General features: G+C 44.8%; 1 protein-coding gene across 9 annotated transcripts in view; it reads left to right on the top strand.

Annotated features, from left to right (window-relative positions):
• LOC119967034 (transcription factor HIVEP3) overlaps positions 1–16,683 on the top strand; it is a 537,108-nt gene extending 520,425 nt beyond the window's left edge. For all 9 annotated transcript variants that reach the window (XM_038799062.1, XM_038799046.1, XM_038799055.1 and 6 more), the window contains 2 exons: positions 6,047–7,173; positions 12,991–16,683. In XM_038799062.1, coding sequence (XP_038654990.1) covers positions 6,047–7,173; positions 12,991–13,962 — 2,099 coding nt within the window. In that variant the 3' untranslated portion in view covers positions 13,963–16,683. The remainder of the gene's footprint in view (positions 1–6,046; positions 7,174–12,990) is intronic.
• Positions 16,684–21,603: the final 4,920 nt, after the last annotated feature.

Here is a 21,603-nt window from a genome sequence, read left to right as displayed (position 1 = left end):
TAATGCAGTTGCCGCAAACGGATTAATGAATGTGTAAGTGGCACATAAAAGGAATTGGCAGTGCAGATCATTGACTTTGGATCCAAGAAATTCAAATTGGAATATTCTCTCACTGGTATGAGTCTCGGAGTCATGGAGCAGCTAAAGAATGTGAGCTCCCATGTGGACAAATCGATTAGGCGTGTGAGTAAATGATTAAAGAGGCGAAATGAATGTTGGCTTTTATCCCAAGGAGGATGGAATATACAAGGCAGGAAGCTATGCTTCAGGTGTTCAGAGCATCGCTAAGACTGCATCTGGAATACCCCAGATAGGAAAGATATGCTGGATAAACTCAGCAGGTCTGACAGCGGACTGGATTCTCCATCCCACGACACCAGCGAAAAGATCATGATTGGGCGGAGAATCGGGTGTCTGGCCGAAATCCAGGTTCGTGCCAGTGTCGAACCGACCGCTGTGCTCTGGCGGGATTGTGGTACATGCCCACATGCCAGCGGGAGGGTGCTAATTGATACAAATGAGATCGAATGACCCATTTGCATCCACTTAGCGGGCCTGACACCAGAGTCTCCAGGCCCACCCGAAGTTCTCCGGTCCTCCAGGCCAGGAATCACTTGGGCACAAATCACTACTGATATTTATCAGCGTGGCCCTTATGTGGTGGACCTTACCGTGGGCCAAGGTGGTAACCCCTTAGCGAGTTGCCCCAAAGTCCACCCAAGGACCACCCTCCCCCCACAATGTACAATCTTCCCATCTCCTCTACCAGACCCCCCACTGCCCCCCTAAGATGCCCTAAATAGGGAGACCCCCACAATGACCCCAAGATAGAGCGGACCCCCATAGACCCGCTAGGTAGGGAGACCCCCACAGAGACCACCATAGATAGATGCCTGAGGCCCCCTGAACAGGGAGACCCCCTGAGAGCCTCTGAATAGTGGAACCCCCTCAAGACCCCCCTAACTAAAGGAACCCCCCCACAGACTCCCCAGAAAAGAGACCCCTGTCTGGAAACTAGAGAGCAGTCAAGATAGGTGCAGTGAAAAAAACTACTGTTGTAACACTCATCTAGGCATATACCTGCTAGCTCAGACAGAGTAAACACACATGTCCATTCCTTGAAGGAGAAAAGTGTTTAAACCCCTCAGATTCTTTAGCTGCAAGCCATTCATTCATTTCTCTTAGTGGACTATGATTGACAGATTCGACAAAGACAGCTGTTGGCCTTGTTTCATTCATCTTCCTTCATGGATGAGTGACCACAATGTTTACAAACATGAACCACATCAAATAGAGTTCAGTGTATTCTAATCACTCCCCATCACACTGGAGTGCCGGTCTCACTAACGGCTCGCTGTGAGCTTCCAGGCAGCTTGCAGTATATTTAATGGGAAATTGCATTGACAGCGGCGGGACAGGAAGATCCCACTGCTCGCCAACACAGGCCACCAACCGTGGCCGGCAAACACTGTGCAAGGAAACCAGAAAATCTCATCCATCATCTTAAAATTAGAGGTGAAACATTCAAGAGTGAGATCGGGAAGGAACTTTGCACAAAGAGTAATGGGAAAACTGCTGTGGAAAATTGAAATTTTCAAGAATGGGATCAACTGATTTTTATTAGCTAACGATTTCAAGGGATCTGGTTCAGACCAGCTATGATTTACCTGAATGGGGTCCAATGGCTAGACAACCTGTTCCTATATTTCTCTTTCTCAATAATACGTAAGCTGTTGTTTGACACTCTCACCGAAAGTTGAAATTCACCATTATATTTAAGGGCCATAAATATAAACCAGCCACTTGTAAGTCAACTATGGAATTCAGGAGAATTTATTTTTGCAGAGAACGATTAGAAGGTGGAATTCACTATCACAAGGTGTGGTTCGGACAAATAGTGCAGATCCATTTAAGAAGATATTAACTAAATGCTTGAGGGAGAATGGAATGGAAGGATATGTTAATAAAGTTAGATGAATGGAGGTGGGCAGAGGCCCATGTGGCATGGACCTGTTGGTCCAATTGGTCTGATTCTGTGCTGTTAATGTTGTGTATCTTTTTTTCATTCATTCATTCATGAAGGAGGTGAGAGAGCTTTCAAGGATAGCATTTAATGTCCATCCCTCTAACTGCACTTGTGAAGGTGCTAGTGAGCCACCTTGCACAGCGGCAGTCCATGTGGTGTAGGTACACCCACAGTGCTATTAGGGAGGGGGTTCCAGGATTTTGACCCAGCGACCATGATGGAAAGGTGATACAGATCCAATTCAGGATGGTGTGTGGCTTGGAGGGGAACTTGCAGGTGGCGGTATTTCCATGTGCCTGCTGTTCTTGACCCCTCTAGGCAGTAGATGTTATAGTATTGGGGGGGGGGGGGGGGGGCGCTGTTGAAGACGCCTTGGCGAGTTACTGCAGTGCATCTTGTAGACACTGTGTGCCAATCGGGGAGGAGTGAATGTTTAAGATGATGGACAGGGTGCTGATGAGTTGGGCTACTTTGTCTTGGCTGCTTTTGAGCTTTTTGAGTAAAAAGTGTCTGCAACGCCGGCTCAAAGATTCTGACGAAGTGCTGTGACATTAAGAGTTATAAATAGACATTTGTGAATAGAGGGATGGTCTGCAACTAGCTGCGAGTTTCCTATTGTGCGTTTGACAGCAGAAATGAGGGCTTCAAAGAACACTGATTCTTTTCCCTGACAGAACAAAAAGGTTTGTTGCTTTTGGACAAGCAAAGCAGCTTTGGAATGTATCTGGCTCTTCCTGAGCTGTTCTGCTTTCTGTCAGTGTTGAGTATTAATTTAAAAATAATGAATAAATTATTTCCTTTCATCACTTGACCCCATCTTTTATTCCATTTTCTCAGAAGCAACGCAGGACTGGGCGTATAATGTAGCCAGTATGAGGAAAGGAAGATTCAGTGATCTGACACCACAGGCCGAATCTTGTGCTGTTAGAATATGAGTGTGAGTCAGGATTATTTCCAGGTCTTCTGATGTGGTCTCACCAAGGCACTGTACAGCTGCAGTAAAACGTCCCTACTTTTATTTTCCATTCCTCTTGCAATAAAGGTTAACATTGCATTTGCCTTCCTAATCACTTGCTGTACCTGCATACTAACCTCTTGTGGATCATGTACCCAGATACTCAGATCCCGCTACACCACTGTGTTCTGCAATCTCTCTACGTTTAAATAGTATACTGCTTCACTATTTTTCCTGCCAAATTGGGAAAGTTCACATTTTCCCACATTGTACTTCGTCTGTAATATTTTTACAAACTCAGTTAATCCAATATCTCTTTGCATATTGTCTGCCTCCTCTTGACAACTTACTTTTGGTTCCTTTGTCCAAATCATTGAAGTGGATTGTAAATAATTGAGTCACCCCAATATTGATCTCTGTGGCATTCCACTAGTTACAACTTGCCAAGCTGAAAAAAGCCCATTAATCGCTCTCCCTGTTGACTAACCAATGCTTTATTCATGCTAATATGGGGAAGTGGTGGCGTAGTAGTATTGTCACTGGACTAGTCATCCAGAGACCCAGGGTAATGCTCTGGGGACCCGGGTTTAAATCCCACCATGGCAGATGGTGACATCTAGGGGGCAGCACGGTAGCATTGTGGATAGCACAATTGCTGCACAGCTCCAGGGTCCCAGGTTCGATTCCGGCTTGGGTCACTGTCTGTGCGGAGTCTGCACATCCTCCCCATGTGTGGGTGGGTTTCCTTCGGGTGCTCCGGTTTCCTCCCACAGTCCAAAGATGTGCGGGTTAGGTGGATTGGCCATGCTAAATTGCCCTTAGTGTCCAAAATTGCCCTTAGTGTTGGGTGGGGTTGCTGGGTTATGGGGATAGGGTGGAGGTGTTAACCTTGGGTAGGGTGCTCTTTCCGGGAGCCCGTGCAGACTCCATGGGCCAAATGGCCTCCTTCTGCACTGTAAATTCTATGTAAAAATTTGAATTCAATAGAAATCTGGAATTAAAAGCCTCATGATGGTCATGAAACTTTTGCTGATTGTCGTAAAAACCCATCTGGTTCACTACTGTCCTTCAGGGAAGGAAATCTGCCTCCTGACCCGGTCTGGCCGACATGTGACTCCAGACCCACAGAGTGATATGGTTGATTCTTAACTGCCCCCTGCTGAAATGGCCCAGCAAGCCACTCAGTTCAAGGGCAATTAGGGAAGGGCAAAAAATGCTGGCCCATCCAGTGACACCCATGTCCCAAGAATGAATAAAAATATGTTACCCCCTACCATATACTCTTATTTTGAGTAGTAACCTTTAATGTGACAGTTTATCAAAAGCCATTTAGGAAATCCAAGTACATTACATTTACAGTTTCCCCTTTATCCACCTTGCTCGATACTTCCTAAAAGAAAGCTCATGAATGAGTTAACACTTACTTGAAATAAAGAAATAGTTTCATTAGAAGCAGTTCAGGTAAGGTTCACTTGATTCATTCCTGGGATGAAAGGCTGATTTTATGAAGAAAGATTGAACAGGCTGGGACTATACCGATTGGAGTGTAGAAGAATGAGAGGTGATCTGATTGAACCATATAAGATCCTGATAGAATGGATAGCCAGAGGATGTTTCCCTTTGTGGGGACATTAGAACTAGGGGACACAGTTTAAGAATAAGATGTCTTCCTTTTAAGGCAGATGTGAGGAGAATTTCTTTCTCTCAGAGGATTGTTAGGCTATGGAATTCTCTTCCCCAGAAAGCAGTGGAGGTGCAGACTTTATTCAAGGCTGAGTTAGATAGATTTTTGATAGATAGGGGAGTCAAGACTTATGGAGGGCGAACAGAAAAGCATAGTTGAGACGACAATCAGATCAGCCATTATCTTATCAAATGGCAGAGCAGATTCAAAGTGCCAAATGGCCTACTCCTGCTGCTAAGTCCTATGTTCCTATGTTTACACCCCACTCTCCAGAGGTGGGCTTTTGGCACTGTTGGAGGAGGCACAGAGGGTGCCTCTATCTTGACGTACTCTCTGACGAGGTTCAAATTCAATGCAATAAATGGTGGTCCCAGCTGTAAAGCCAGCCCTGTGGAGGGGAAAGTGCATCCAGAGGAGGGCCACAGCTCCGTTAGGGTGGGAAGTCTTAAAGAAGGAGGCCTTGTGGGGCTCTGAGGGCAACCATCAGCAAGTCACCTCCAGGCATCTGCCAGATTTCCCCCTCAGTTGGGAGGATGTCTGTCCACCAGCTTGACCAATCAGCCCACAAATATACTTATGGAAATTGGTCACATGGCCCTGCTGATGCTGAGCCACGTCCGGTAAGATCACAAGGAGGCGAGAAGATGTGGGGCCACTGAGCTGACACGTATTATTCCCCCCTCTCCCCCCTTGAAGCCTGCCTCATACGGATGAAGACCTGTCCCTCGCTTTTACAGTTGCATTTGGGAGGAATCTTCCAGAAACAGTTTGAGGTTGCATCTTTTGGCCTGCATGAACTGCAGTGCGCACTTTCTGCCTTTGAGGTCCTGTGCCAGCCAGAGACTACGACCAAGAGGCTTAAAATATCTTCTCTCTGAAGGTGTGCATTTTAAAGCCCTTGCCAGTTTTCACTCAAGATGTCCGGCAATAAGTTACAGACTGTGATTCAGAATGCCATGCCTGGATAAAGAGGCATGAATGATCGTTTGGTAGAACTCAAAGAGAATGAAATAAGTTCAGTGCAAGATTTCAGAAATAGTCAGAATGTTTTTGTTTGAACTTTCCATCAGTTGTGTTCTAATTGTTTTGACGAACAGCAGTGTTCGCAAAGGGGAGTGGGGTGATATTGGGGAGAAATTCCTTGCAAATATTGATACAGTCCCAAGGGACCTCTTGTAAGTATTCTCATATATGCTTTTAAAAACTGGTGCAAGATTGGATTTAATCCCCTCTAAAATGAAAGATTTCTGGGTATGTTAAATTAATTATTTTTGCTTGTTGTTTGAGCGGGCTGAGTGTGTGAACTTGTCACCAGTAAAAGGTGGAACAAAGAGATGTTCATATTCTTTGTTTTAATTTTTTCCCTATTCCTCTGATGTAGGAACTAGTGAAGAAAAGTTGAAGAAAGCGGAAGAAAGTGAGGGCACCGACCTAGCAGAAGAACATCAGTTTTCAGATGTTGAAGAATCAGACGATGATGATGACAACGATGATGATGACGAAGAAGAGGAGGAAGAGGAACAATTTGTGAAGTCGTCAGAGATTGCAAGTCCCAGTCAGCAAACTGCTGGGACTGCCTCAACATCATTCAGAGGAGAAACTGCAGTCACATCATTAGAGACCACCTCAAAGCAGGGATCTAGCTTAACCAGTCAGTATTCATTGGCAAGTTACCCAGTCTCGTCATCTCAGCTTCACGCCACACAGCTAACAAAATCCTCAGAGTCAGCTATGGTTCCTATGTGTCACAGTGTCTCACAGGCACAACTTGAGGGAAGCATTTCAATGCCTTCATTGACATCCACTGAGCCTTTTTTAATGACTCGAGATGCTGTGTTGAAAAGGCAGACTGCGCTAAGTGCAGATGCTTCACCTTCAAGAGATACATCGCCTAGAAGGCCATGGTCTCCAAAGAGAGAAACATCGCCCAGTAGTCTTTTGTACCCAGGAGGGGACATCCCATCTGGAAAGCACTCATCACCAGAGAGAGAGGCATCAGTTCAAGAACACATGTCTCCAAGAAAAGAAATGTCGCCTCGCAGACAGTTCTCACCAGGAAGGGAATTGTCATCCAAGAGATGCCCATCACCAGGAAAAAGCATGTCGCCAAAGAGACGTTTGTCTCCAGGAAGAGAGGTGTCACCTGAGAGGTGTTTATCACCGAGGGTAGAAGTGTTGTCTGGGAGAGTTTCACCTAGAACGCACTTGTCACCAGAAAGAGAAGTATCGCCTGGGAGAACGTTGTCACCAGGTATGAGAACATTGTCTTCGCGGTACTTGAGTCCAGCAAGAGATGTCTCTCCAAGGAGACAATTGTCATCAGTGCGGAAAGAATCACCTCTAAGACACTTGTCCCCAGTAAAAGACGAATTGCCAAGTAGATGCCTGACACCAACTTGGCATAGTGCCCAAGGCTCCTCTTTCTCTTCACAGTACAGTGGCTCATCATCATCGGGTCTACCTCCAAGGATATCTAGCAAAGAGCTGGAGAAATCTGAATCCAAATTGGTAAGCATGATAATGGTACTTTATAATGTTTTAACCAGAGATTCACAGTTTTCCCAACAGTGAAGAACAGATTACTCACTGCTACTGCCGGGCATTTCTCGTTCAGCTGTGGAATTCTTCTTCTGCCTGACAAACAATGATGCTGTTTTAGAAGTCTGTCTTTTGGGGAATAGTAGCAAATTAGTTAAACTAGACCATTAGTAACCCTGGGGTCTGAGCTAAATATCCAAGCAAGTGCCCATCTGACTACGGCAACAGGGGAATTTAAATTCAATGAATTAGATAAATCTGGAATAAAAAGCTGGCATCAGTAAGGATTAGCACAAACCTAAGATTGTTGTAAAAACACATCTGGTTTATTAATGTCCTTTAGTGAAGGAAATTTGCCAACATAACCGTGTCTGGCCCACACGTGGCTTCAGGCCCACAACCGTGAGGTTGACTCATAACATCCAAAAGATGGCTTAGGTGTTCAATTGTATTCATCCTCTCGAGGACTAGAGACAGGCAATAAGTGCAGCCCTTAAAAAGTCATCAGAGTAAGCCCACACCTAATTATTCTTGGGATGTGAGCATAATTGACAAGACTCCTGTTTATAGCTCACCTTTTGTTACTCTCCTGTGCTACTGCATTGTGGTGTTGTGATACAACTGAGTAACATGCTAGGCATTTCATTGGGTAGTTAAGAGCCATTCACACTGGAGTGGAACTGGAGCCAAATACAGATCCCTTCCTTAAAGGAATGATGTGGAGATGCCGGAGTTGGACTGGGGTGAGCACAGTAAGAAGTCTTACAACACCAGGTCCACCAGGTCCACAAGTCCAACATGTTTGTTTCAAACACTAGCTTTTGGAGCACTGCTCCTTCCTCAGGTGAATGGGTCCCGGTCCTATTCACCTGAGGAAGGAGCAGTGCTCCGAAAGCTAGTATTTGAAACAAACATGTTGGACTTTAACCTGGTGTTGTAAGACTTCTTACTGTTCCTTAAAGGACATCAGCAAACCGGTTGACCGTTTATAACATTCCAACAGCTTTGTGGCCACTCTTATTAATAGCCAACATTTTTCAGGTCCAGATTCAAATTCTCAGACTTTGGAATTTGAACTCACCACTTCTGGGTTATTAGCTGAGGGATAAAACCTCTATGCCACTGCACTCTTGCCAGCTCCCACCCTTGGTGCCATTCAAGGTTGTGTATTGCCTAGTGTCTTCTGGAGAACGTGAAGAAATTGCGACCTGTGCAGCATTCACTTTCTGGAAGCAGACAAGCTTTCTGTTTAAAGAATTTTTTTCCTTTTTCTTGTCTGTGTCAGAATCAGATGTTGAGTTTTTTTGGGCATTCAGCAAGTTTCACTCTGAGCCAGCTGATAATAGCTGCATGAGGTGATCATTCTGAAGCAGATTCCTGCTCTCCCTTTGCCCCAGTTTATTGATCCAGGGTGGCATAGTGGTTAGTGTTGCTGTCTCACAGCCCCGGGGACCCAGGTTCGATTCCGACCTTGGGTGACTATGTGGAGTTTGCACTTTCCCTCCAAGTCTGTGTGGGTTTCCTCTGGATGCTCTGTTTTCCCCCAGAGATGTGCAGGTTACTTGGATTTTCCATGCTAAATTGCCCCTTAGTGTTCAAAGATTAGGTGAGGTTACAGAGAGGGGGAGGGGGCCTGGGTAGGGTGTTCTTTCACAGGGTCAGTGCAGACTCGATGGCTGAATGGCCTCCTTCTGCACTGGAGGAATTTCTGTGTGTTTGCCTGCATGTATGTTTTTGTATGTTTCTCTTTTTCCTTTTTCTTCCTCCTTTTAAAAAATATATTTTCTCTGTCCTTCTCCTTTTTCTCATTTAACTTTGCTCCTTTTCTCTCGAATGTTTATTGCATATATTGCCATAACTTGGCCTTAAGAAACTCAATGTAATTCAAATCACCCATAGTGTGATTTCCTCAGAAGAACACCACAGTGCTGCCATTGGGGGCACAGGGCAGTGGTACATTATTGGGCGGCGTTTAGCAAGGGCTGTATTCCACATCTAGATTTGCTGCACGCAATTTGGAAGTCATGAAGATGGCAATGGTCTCTTGGAATTGGAAAAGTGCTTCTCTCCTTCACAATGCTTGTATTGCAAAATATTACAAATTATTTACGCAGGAACAGGTCATTTCGCCCAAAAGGTCCATGCCGGTTTAATGCTCCGCACAAACCTCCTCCCAACCCCATCCACACATCCAACTAATTCCTTTCTCGTGTTTCCCAAACTATTTTCCATTTTAACACTTGAAAATTAACAGGACCCCAGACACCAGCAAGCACGAAACAGCAATAAATCAGTATAGTAATATTTATTCTATTATGATTAAATCTTGCATATTATACATTAAGATAGAATAACACATTACATAAAAATGAAAATCTATGTTTTAAAGCACATTGTAAAAACGTTATTTTATGTCCTCATGTAGCTTTCATTAAAGCTCTCCATATTTCCTGGTGACAGAAGACTCAATGAAGACCCACATTGTCATCACGCGCGCGCACACACATACAACATCCCAACCACCCTCTCCCAACCCAGTCAATCACTCAGCAGACCCTTTTTCCTCCTCTCCTTTGGGTCTAGCTGCCGGTGTAGCTGAGTCACTTTCCGAGTGTAAGGAGCCTGTACAACAGACAGAGATGCTGCAAAGTTTGAAATAATCACTCCCTTTCCTGGCTCAATCAATGGCTGAATTTCACTTGGCAACCTCTGTCTGAGCCATGTTGGCACACAGACATCACGGGCCTGCTTGTTAGCAATACTTTATAAAAGAATTTAGAGTAGACAATTAATTTTTTTCCAATTAAGGGGCAATTTAACGTGGCCAATCCACCTAACCTGCACATCTTTGGGTTGTGTGAGCGAAACCAATGCAAACACGGGGAGAACACCACACGGACAGTGACCCAGAGCCGGGATTGAACCTGAGACCTCAGTGCAGTGAGGCAGCAATGCTACTCACTGCGCCACTGTGCTGCCCGCTCGGTACGCAGTACAAAAAGTGTTTTGTGAAGCTAAAGAGCAACTTGGGCTCAGTGTCAGACCCTTTGCAGTTTGGTAGCATTACTCCAGTGGGTCCAGGACTGTCCCATCAGGATCTCTGGACTGATGGGCTCCATTCCACAGCCGTATTGCTGCTGAGAGGAGGGAGTGCAATCAACCCCAAATCTGGGGCGAAATTCTCCAACCCCACGCAGGGTCGGAGAATCGGCCGGCAGCACTGATATTGCCGCTCCCGCCATGTTACAAATTCTCCCACCCGCCATAAAACGGCGTTCTTCAAATCCCGCCGCCCGCCTCGGAGAACCGCTGGCGCCGGCGGGATGCCATTGTTTTTTTAAGCTTTTTTATTCACCGGCCCGGATGGGCCAAAGTGTAGCCACGTCGGCGAAAATCAAAGTAGGTTTATAACGGCGTCAACCATTGATGATGTTTGACGCCGTTCAGTTACCTACATCGAGTGCGGGGGGGGTTAGGGGGGGTGGGGGGGGTAGGAGGGGTGGGGGGGGTAGGGGAGTGGGGGTAGGGGTGGGGTTAGAGGTAGGGGTGGGGGTAGAGGTAGGGGGGGTGGGGGTAGGGGTAGAGGTAGGGGGGTAGGGGTAGGGGCCAGCGGCGTGCAGAGGGTGGGGGGGCGACGGTGCGTTGGCCCCGGGCATCCATTGGATGGGGGCATCAGCACTTCTTCCTCAAGGCTCCCCTTCCTCCCAGCTGCCTTGTCTTTGTTTGAGAGAGAGAGAGAGGGAGGGAGATTGTGGGGAGGCAGAATTAATCCAAATTCCTGCTTATTTCCTCAGACTCTTCAAAAGGTTGTTTCTCCCCAGGATTAGAAAAGGTGCCTTCATAATTCACAGCGCAGAACCCTTTCTGCGCTGTGAATTATTAAGGCAGAACCCAGAAACTTTGCCAAAAGTTTTTCCCTCTCTCTCCGCGCGTTTTTCCTGTTGTTGTGAAACTGACCTGAAATCGCAGAGGCTGAAGCAGAAATAGACAAATCCAGACACATCTCCCACCCCGGGATCCCAGCATTTCCCTCTGCATTCTAACCAGGCAATATTCCTGGGTTTAGGCAGATTGCAATATACTCACCAAAGCCCTGCTCTCAGCCAGAGGATGGACAGGACTCCCTCTCTCTGTCTCTCTCTCTCTGTCTGTCCCCACAATCTCCCTCTCTCTCTCTCTCTCAAACAAAGACAAGGCAGCTGGGAGGAAGGGGAGCCTTGAGGAAGATCTGCTGATGCCCCCATCCAATGGATGCCCGGGGCCAATGCACCGTCGCCCCCCCCCTCTGCACGCCGCTGGCCCCTACCTCTACCCCCACCCCCTACCTCCCCCCCACCCCCACCCCTACGCCCCCCACCCCTCCCCCCCTCCGACCCCCCACCCCTACCCCCCTCCAACGCTGGGCGGCGTTGATGATGTCGCCCGACGTCAAACGACGCACCACTTCCGCAGCGGGTGAAACTGACGCGTACAGCGTCACTCCGCTGCTGGCCCTTTCGGGACGGGAGATTTAGGGCTTATAAGCGGGCCCCGACGCCGGAGTCACCAGCGCCGTTTTTGCCCGCCGGTCAAGGGCGTCACGAAGGTCTTCGGTGAATTTTGCCCCTGACCTTGAGAACCCCATTGCGGGTTGTGACCCACACTCCGGGAACCACAGATCCATGCTATTTGGCTCAACCTCTCCCTGCGGTAGCGATTTCCACAATTTTGCCACTCTCTGGGTAAAGAGGATTCTCCTGGATTTCACGGTAGCGACTGCCTTATATTTATGGCCTGCAATTGAAAAGGAGCTTCCACTTAGTTTGTCAAATATAATGACTGCTCTGTTTGCTTTTGTATCTCATCTTAATGTAGAAAACATCCCAAGGTGTTCCATAGAAAAACAGAACATCAAGAAGGATAAATAATGGGTGGGGGGAGTAACCCAAAAGCTTGATTAAAAAGGTGAAATCTAAGAAGGATCTTTAAAGAAGGAAAGATGGAGTTTGCAGGGAAAGGTCAAGGTGAGGTCATGAAGAGATTAAAAGTCAAAGATCAGAATGATAAATTTGAAGATTTGGTTAACATGGTAAATAACATTTTACAGTGTTCTACGCTTCTGTGAATATCTTCCCCATGAGTGTAATTCAGCAACCAAATGCTTAAACTTATATTCACCATTAATATGGCGGCACAGCAGCAGAGTAGTTAACACTGTTGCTTCACAGCACCAGGGACCCGGTTTGATTCCCGGCTTGGATCTGCCTGTGCAGAGGTCAGCACGTTTTCCCCGTGTCTGCGAGGGTTACCTCCAGGCGCTCCCGTTTCCTCCCACCAGTCCTGAAAGACGTGCTTGTTAGGTGAATTGGACATTCTGAATTCTCCCTCAGTGTACCCGAACAGGGGCCAGAATGTGGTGACTATGGGATTTTCACAGTAACTTCATTGCAGTGAAATGTAAGCCTACTTGTGGCACTAATGAAGATTATTATTAATAAACAAACAATTGATATTGAACTAAATGTAGAGATATTGGGGCCTGTGACCATAAGTTTGGTCACAGGGTAGGTTTTAAGAACCATCTATAATGTGGATAACGAGGCAGAGAGATGAATGGGGGGAATGCCAGAGCTTAAAACCTAGGGAGTTGAGGGCACAGCTGCCAATAGTGAAGCGATTAAGATAGAGGTATGCAAACAAATCAGAATTGGAGAAGTACAGAGATCAGTAATAACTGGATCATAAGAACTAACTTCATAGTGTGAGACAGAAAGATGTATAATCTACTCTTCCTTCTCTGTTGAACAGAAGATGTCTAGAATGGGATACCACGGTACACATGAAGAGCCAAGTACATCTTCCCAAGCCTTGCATTTTTTTTCTTCGAGAAACACTCAAACTGCACTGGAAAGTCAAAGTTACAGTGGGCTGACAGGGACTGCACAAGATTATGTTTTCAGTCATCTTCCTCTTCATTCGCAACAGCTGGTTAGAACTCCATACCCTATGATTCCAATTGGTGGTATTCAAATGGTTCAGTCAAGGCCCGGCTTTCATTCAGGCTTGGTGCCTTCTCCAATAGTCTCTCGACAATCAGGGTTTCCTGTAAGTCTAACTGCGCCATGTCCCTTTAGTGCAAATAAAACCGAGGCCACAAAACATTTAGAAGAAGATGTTTTACTGAGGCCCAAATCAGCTGAAGCGACGACTTCAAAATCTTTGCCTTTACTGCTACCTTCAGCTCCCACAACCCCGGTATCTTCTCGTGCTAGAAGTAGTAAACAATGTGTCACTTTACAGAGGACAGAGACTGTTGAGTTAGAAGAAGAAGAAGAAACATACAAACAGGAGGAATACAGGGTACCAATTTCTTCTGAACCCAGCACTATCGCTGCTCTGAGCCACTCGGGACAAGCTGCTGGCTCAACCAGACTGGACAGCCCCAGCACCAGTCACGAGCACTCTCCAAAGCCTTCGACAAGCGGGGAAGGAACCTCAAAGGATTTTAGCAAGAAGCATTTTGGGTCTGCAGACACCTACTACGAGTTAGCTCGCACTTTAGCCACCAAGCAATCTACACATCCTTTACAAGGAAGCAGCAGCAGTAGCTCATCAGAGTGTTCAAGCCCTTCCCACTCATTCCAAACTGGTGCACGCAGGACTGCTTCAAGTGGACAATGTCACTTAGTTAGAACGCAAAGCGGGAGCAGCCCTGAGTGTAAGGGTGAAGGCTTTGTGCACCTTGACACGCAAAAGGACAATGAGACAGGAAGTTCATAGCATCCACAGCCATGCAGATCCACCTTTGAAGAAAAGGTGATGGGCATTCGTCAACACTAGTTTTTCTTCATCATATTCATGAATGTTGGTTGAACAAAACATTCACACATATTGTAAACATGACCAAAATCATCTGAAAATTCCTGTTTAAAATTGTCCAAGTCCAGTATTATTTAAACGTACAAAAGTTACTTGTGCCTTTCCCTTTTATTTTGTGGCTCCAAATGTATAGGAGAGGGGTGGGGGGGAAAAAATATTGAGGCTGTGAATATTTTTAAGAGCAATGTAATCGATTCAGAGTAGCTGTCTTTTTTTGGATTTACACTGCGTCGAATGAGATGAAACAAAAGGGATTAAAACATTGGTGTGATGATGCACTGAAGACTTATTTTTATATTGAGAAAATGTAAACAGCTCCTGTGTACAGAAATAATTCTATGAAGCATATTTATTGTATTCTGTATTTAATTGTTTATAAATGGCTACATTTTCCCAGCATCTTGGTGGTCTTTCTGTATGCTTTTTATAGCTTCTTAAGCAGAAATTATGACAAAAAAGGCTTTATTTTGACCATGGTTATGTTTACCCTTTGCAACGTTTGACTCTCGGCACTTTGGCTATCCTTCTAAGGATTCTTTCACATTTAACGCCTTCTATTTGTCTGGACAAAATGGAATTTCAAATCTTTGAAGACAACAACACAAATCAATTATGCAGCACAGTAGCACCAGGATCAGCAGGACATAATCCAATCTCTGAGGGTCCAATTTTTTTTTGTCTTTTGGAATCTAGCTTTTTAATCAAACACTGACCCAACAGATCAACCCTCTTGTGTTCTGACCTGCAAATCATGTCAGAGCCCCGTGAATAATCTGCTATTTAATGCTTGGAAAGAACAGGTAATTTTAGATCTATGGTTCCCAAAGCTGACCACCACTAAAGACTTTCTTTGCATCATGTCTGGGTCTGTTGTAGACTGAATGAAAAGAGATTGATGGCCACAATTAGTCACCAACTCCATTTTCATGCAACTACCAAGGATGTTCGTCGGTGAACGAGAAGAACTGTGAATTTTTTTTGCCTTGCAACGTGAAGAACCTTGAGACACGAAACTTTTAAGAATGAGTTGTAGGATAAACAGTTCCCAAGTCCAAAGATGCTTTTGGAGAACCTCCTACTTTTGTTTATTTTTGATGTGTGCTGTGGCCTTTTTTGGGTGTGGTGGGGGGAGGGAGGGAGAGAAGCTGTGGACAGTTACCGGTGGATTGTCCTGTCAGCAGTGTGTTTTTTTAGTACCTTGTCTCAAATGACAAAAATATTGTCCGCGGTCTGCAATACTTTGGTCCATTCTATTGAATGTAATTTTAGAAATAAATGTAATGTACATAAAATGCACTTAAAAGCATTTCAGACACTTTCAAGTGGAATATAGGTAATGTGAAAGAGTTCTTACGTTTTATATTTGCTCTATGACATTCCGTCATTTTGGCTGCACTTAAGTGCTTAAGCATAGTATTATTTTACATTTAGCTAGCTAGCGTAAACTTAAAAGTTCCCCATCAAACAACAGTGGTCTGAAGGTTTACCTGGGTCCTTGTTCTATTATCAATAACATGTCATCACTTTTTGCCGTTTACCCCTTCTCACTTTTAAAATTTTCATCCCTTTAATCACTTCTGGCATTGAAACATATCTTTTTTTGTACTCGGTGTGTTTTTACTTCTCGAGTGCTCTGTCACAGCCAGGGAAACCTCATTCCACTGTGTGTGATGAACTCAAAGAGACAGGGTTCTTGTTTCAGAATTAACGGAGTTTCTGTGCTGTCTCATTCAGGCTTTGATGTGCGTGCGAACATTGCAGCATAATGTTTCTGTTTAAGGCCAGCTGACTGACTTTTTGAAATAAATTATGTAATATATTCCTGACTGTTACCATTTTTCAAAACTAAAGAAAAGGATGCATTTTAAAATTAGCACTATTTTCATTTAATGAAGCCTCGGAACCAAGCCTGCAATGGGCCAGTGAAAAGGGACACTGTCTCTTTAAAAGTAAAAAACAATTTTATGCCAATATATTTGGCGGTCTTGAAGACCTTTTAATGGTGGAAAATAAAAAGCAAGATCTTAAAATGTACACTTGCATGATATCAGCAGTTTGGCACTTAATCCCACTTTAATCCCTGTAGTGTTAACGTGAAATTCATCTTGTTAAATTTGATATTTTTCAAGAATATTGATTGTTCTCCTTTTCAGAGGTTATGTGTAATAATGTTGTCTGTTCAAAAGAAATAGTTTATATACATTTTTTGTTAAAAAAAGGGCAATACATTCCAAAAAGGACAACTGTAAATACATATAGTTCTACTATGTAACTGATACATTTGCCTGTAATTATTTTGAAACACCAATTTCTAGTACTGCACCTTGCAACACTTGTATGGGGTAAAACCATATATAAATGCAAGTAACAAAAGCACAGAGTTCATTGTGAAATAAAAGAAAATACATTTAAAAAAAGGAGAAAAGAAAAAAAATAAGAAAAAGAGAAAACCTAGAAGTCAGTATTTGATGTCTGTGAACCCTATTGTACACCTACACATCTGTACTGTGAATGAAAATGTTTTTAACAGGTATTCTATTTGTCTTTACCACATTTCAAAGTTGGTGAAGGAGTTGGGCATATTTTTTAAAAAGCATGTTGGAATAAATTTTACAAACTCAATGTGTTTCCAGGGTTGTCTCATTGCCCTCTCCCCGGGTGTTGCTCGTTTTAACGCTCTGTCGTTTGTTTTTTTTAACATATCAGAATATTTTGAAGAGATATCTTAATTTTTTTTGTTAACCTATGGAATCTCTTGAGTGATGATCGACCATAACCTATCAATTCCATTTTTTTTCTCTCTCTGCCCCTGTATGTATATCAATTTGTAAATGATACATTGTGAGGCCCATTAGGAATGAGACTGTCCAAATAGATGTCACACAATGGGGTTAGTTCACATCCCGTAGGAAGATACTAAAGCCATGGGCAGGGTTCTCTGTCCTGTCAGCCCTGTTTTCAGGTGTGGCGCGCCCCCGCTGGCTACAGGATTATCCATTCCTACAGCCGGTCAATGGGATGTCCCATTGTGACCACTCCCACACCATCGGGAAACCGCGGGCGTGGGTGCGCTACTGGCGAAGCGGAGGATCCACCCGATGGAGAGTCCTGGACCAGGTGTCTCAAGTGACACTGCCTTGTAGCATGTCACTGCCAACTTGACTAAAACAGGCCAAGTCAGATCTACAAGTAGATAAAAGAATGGACCGAAGCATCTTTACTGCTTTACTAATTGATGTCCCACTCCACCCTGCACTCATTAGTGAGCACATAGCCTAGGCTGAGACTCTAGTGCGCTACTAAGAGATTGTTGCATTATCGGAGGTGCCATTCATCTGTGAGGCTCTAACTGTCCTCTCAGGTGTTTGTGAGTGATACCATGGCATCATTCAAAGATGAGCACGAAAGTTCTCCCAGGTCTCTTAACCAACATTTATTCCTCAACCAACATCACAAAAACAGAAGATCTGTCTGTGGGATTTTGCCACTTTGGCCCTCTGCGTTTCCCACATTACAAGAGTGTCTAAACTTAAAAAAAAAAAGTACTTCAAATTGGCTGAAAAACGCTCTGGGATGTATTGAGGTTGTGAAAAGATGTTGCACAAATGCAAGTCTGATCTTTCCTTTCTTCAGAGAAAGTTGGTTGTTTGCAATGCGCATGCCAGACAAAGCCAAGGTATTGAACAGTATTCAGGTCTATTAAAAAGTGGTTAACAGCAGGGAGTATTTATCTTAACCAGCTTCAGAGCCTGATGTACAAAGGTGGTCTCCAGGCCATTTGAACACCTCCACAAGGGTCAGATTATATCTTATGACCAATGCCTTCAGCTCCAGAACGCAATGATTCTGCAAAAATTTCAGCATGAAGTGATTTCCCCTCGGAATCTCCGTGATGCCCACAACAGCCAATCCCCAGAAATATTTCTCCTCTGCACTGGATATTTCTGCTACCAACACCGCCCTTTTGCGAATATCTTGGTCATATACCCATAGTGATCCAGATAATGGGCGCCTGTGAAAGTAGAAAGATTAAGACCAGACTTTCGACTGCTCATTTACCAAGTGCTTTCTGATCCTGCTTACAGGAAAGTGAGGCTTCTCTCATCCAATGCTCCCATTCCACCAAAACAACTGGGCACTACTGCCGCCAGTATCTGCAAAAGGATGAACTGACTTGGATCTGTACAGTGCCAATCATGATTTCAGGTTGTCCCAAAGGCTCTCACAACAATGGGTTATTATGAAGTGTTGCTGTTGCAATTCCCTTCACCTCTTGCCTCACCCTTATTACCTAAGTGAATGAAGGTTTGCCTAAGGGACATAACCCAATCCAAAGAAATTACATTTGTTTTCCACGCGGAATTGGGAAAATATCAAGCAGTCTTCTGGGCGATTGCGTGGGGGCAGGTTATGCTTTGAGTTGCCCTTCCGAATACTTAAATAACCTCCAATTAACAGAAAACTAGAAGCTGAGGCTGATTCTGTGATTCTGTTCTCCTTAGTGAAGGGAAATATAAGGAAGAGATTTGCCATGAGGGGTCTGGACAGAGTATTTAAGGAGAAACTGTTCCCTTTGGTGGAAGGGTTAAGAACCCGAGGACAACGATTTAAGATGGTTGGCAAAAGAAGAAACAGCAAGTGGTTCAGATTCGGAAATCACGGCCTGGGGTCTGGTGCAGGCAGTTTCAATGGAGACTTTCAAAAGAAAATTGGATACTTATCCCAGCATTATCTGAAAAAGAAAATCAAGGTTGCAGAGCATAGATTGGGGTAGTGGACTAGATGAGTTGCTCTTGAAGAGAGCTGGCACAGACACATTGGGGTGAATGGCCTTCAATAGGCTCGATCTACCGGCTGTGTCGCGCCCAACTGGGAGCTAGGTAGATTGGGGGCCTTAGTGAGGCACTGCCCGATGAGACTGCACTTCGCCCCATTTTCTGTCACGAGGAGATCCCCTTGCCGGAACTCCTCAGTGCAGCGAGAGATCGGGATGCCATTTTTTAATAGCGTCCGGATCTTGCAAGCCCCTAATGTGACTCGTGAATTCCCCCAGCCCCAACTTACTATAAGGGAGTCCCCAGGGCCCCCTCACCTCTCCATACCCGCACAGGACACCCCCATGCCCAAACATCGCCATACAACAAATGGCAGCTTGGCAGTGTTAGTCTGGCGTGCCTTTGCCAGCTGGCAGTGCCAGGCTGACACCTAAGTGGCACTGTCATGCTGGCACTGCCAGGATGCTGCCCTACCCAGAGGGCATGTACCTGGGTGCCTCCAAACCCCAGGAGACCCCCAAGAGTGCCGTTCCGTCTGGTCCCCATTTGTGGAGACCAGCACTGCATAGCGCTCGCCCGGCGTCTCCAATGCAAGGGGATATATCCCACGCCTTGGTTAGACCTTGAGAACGCATGTTATCATGAGACTAGCTATCGCATTCTAATATGCAGATTTGTCAGAAACTATTTCTGGAAGTGGGATCTTCCTGTGTTTACCAGTCGCATTGCTTTTTGGGCTTTTCGCTGCTTTTCGGGCGCAATGCAATTGGCAGATCCCACCCTAAGTGTGAGCTTGATCTGTGGCGGGAGTCCCCAGGGCCCAAAAATTGACTGTGTGGTTAGATAGTGGTGGGGGAAACTTGCCAACAGGGACGGTGGAAAACCCGCAGCAAAATCCACCACAAATGACACTAAAATGAATGAAGGTAGTGTTGTGGAAATAAACCAACAACACTCATACACTGATACAGAGGCAAGGGCAACAATCACATTACTCCAACATTACACCCATCCAACTGGTCCCAAGATATTTAGACAAAACAATTATATGAAATGCCAAAAGTGCTGTGAACCTGAACACAGCTTTTGCAAGACAACCATTACCTTCCCACATATCTGGCCCCCATTTAGTAAATCCAATTATTCCAATTGTTAATGGTTACTATGATTGCAATTTAAGCTGAAAAAAATCAATATTTTAAGTTGTAGGATAGCAACTTGCCTTCATTATTTGAATGGTAGAACACCGTGTATTTTAGCACATTTTTCACAGCCTCAGAACTTCCTAAGTGCTTCACAGCCAGCGTTGGGTTTCTGAAGTGTAGTCAATGTATTAAGTGCACAGTAATGTCCCACAAACAGCAGAAGTCCAGGTAATCTGGTTTCGTGATTTTCATTGAGGTATGAGTTGCTTCTGAAGCTACTTTCTTTGCCTCTATTTTGTGAGGTTGCTGGTCTTAATTAGGGTTTAAAGGGGACAAACAGCTCCTAGTATCTCAATCAAGATGTGTATCAGCACATTTAATTTAATATTGGGATAGGATCATTAACTGTGACTGAGTGAACAACCAGATTGTCATGTCAAGGCCAAAGAGATTTTTATTTGAGGACCAAATTTCCATATTCAGACCCCAATCCAGACCAGCAACAATCTCTGCCTGAACAGTGGAGGGGACAGAGGAACTTTGGGCAGTAGAGGCCGCTGCTGGAGTCCCTGAGAAATGATCCCTCAAAGTCAGTAATGGACAGGGAGAAATGAAGATCAAGGGATGGCATGGCATGGAGGAGGTCATCAAGGAAGGTTCCAGGTTATTCCATGTGGGGCCGAGTTGGAGGACAAACCCTGCCTTAAAAATTTAGGTCTCCTCTGGCCCAGTATCCTGCTGAGGGCAGGAAGCTATCACCCTTCCTCCACATCAGGCCTCCAGTTAAAATAGCAGACTGGGCATCAATGATCTCAATGGAGCCTATTCTGCATATTTCAAAGGGACTCAATGGCATGGGACATGTGCTATGGCCCCCTGCAATTTAAAATGGCAGCCAGACCAATGTGGGAAAGGAATGGGCAAGTTCCCTCCTCTATTTAACTGTCCCGACCCCTTCTCCCTAACAACTTGCCCTGGTTTTCACCATGTCCTTTAATCATGGAGAGTTTCACAGCTGAGACTGAATCCAAATAAAAAACATTAGAGATAAGAGCAGGGGCAGAACAGAAGGCCAGTCGAGTCTGCTGTTCAATTCAAAGGGTTCATAGTTGATCTTCTACCTCAATTCCATTGGCCTGCATTTTCACCATATTCCTCAATTCCCTTGGTATCCAAAATCCATCAATCTCAGTCTTGCAAAGAGGTTCAGAATCCTCGGAGAAATGTGCTTTCTCCTCATCTCAGGAATGAATGACCAACTCCCTATTTTGAAGCTGTGACCTCAGGCTCTAGACTCTCCAGTCAGGGAAAATAACTTCTCAACATCTACACTAGCGAGCCCTCTCAGAATGTTACACTGTCCTCATTTAACATCCACTTTTATGCCCTGAGTTGATTGGGATCCAAAGCGAGTTCCCTTTGCTGGGTTTGCCCCATCTCCTCATTTGTAATGAAGTCAAGAGCATAAATGTTAAGATAAGGTCACACAACAGGAAACTTGAAATAACGTAAATGTTTGAGATCGTAGGTGATGCCATTGAGAGTCACTTTACTGAAGGGATGGGTTTGACGGGCTAATTGGAATGTCTCAAATTTGAAAACGAAACAGTTTTTATAATTTT

Source organism: Scyliorhinus canicula, chromosome 1 (assembly GCF_902713615.1).
Source record: "Scyliorhinus canicula chromosome 1, sScyCan1.1, whole genome shotgun sequence".
NCBI lineage: Eukaryota > Metazoa > Chordata > Chondrichthyes > Carcharhiniformes > Scyliorhinidae > Scyliorhinus > Scyliorhinus canicula.
Note: the sequence above shows the minus strand (reverse complement) of the source record. Positions and strands in the feature narration are given on the sequence as shown.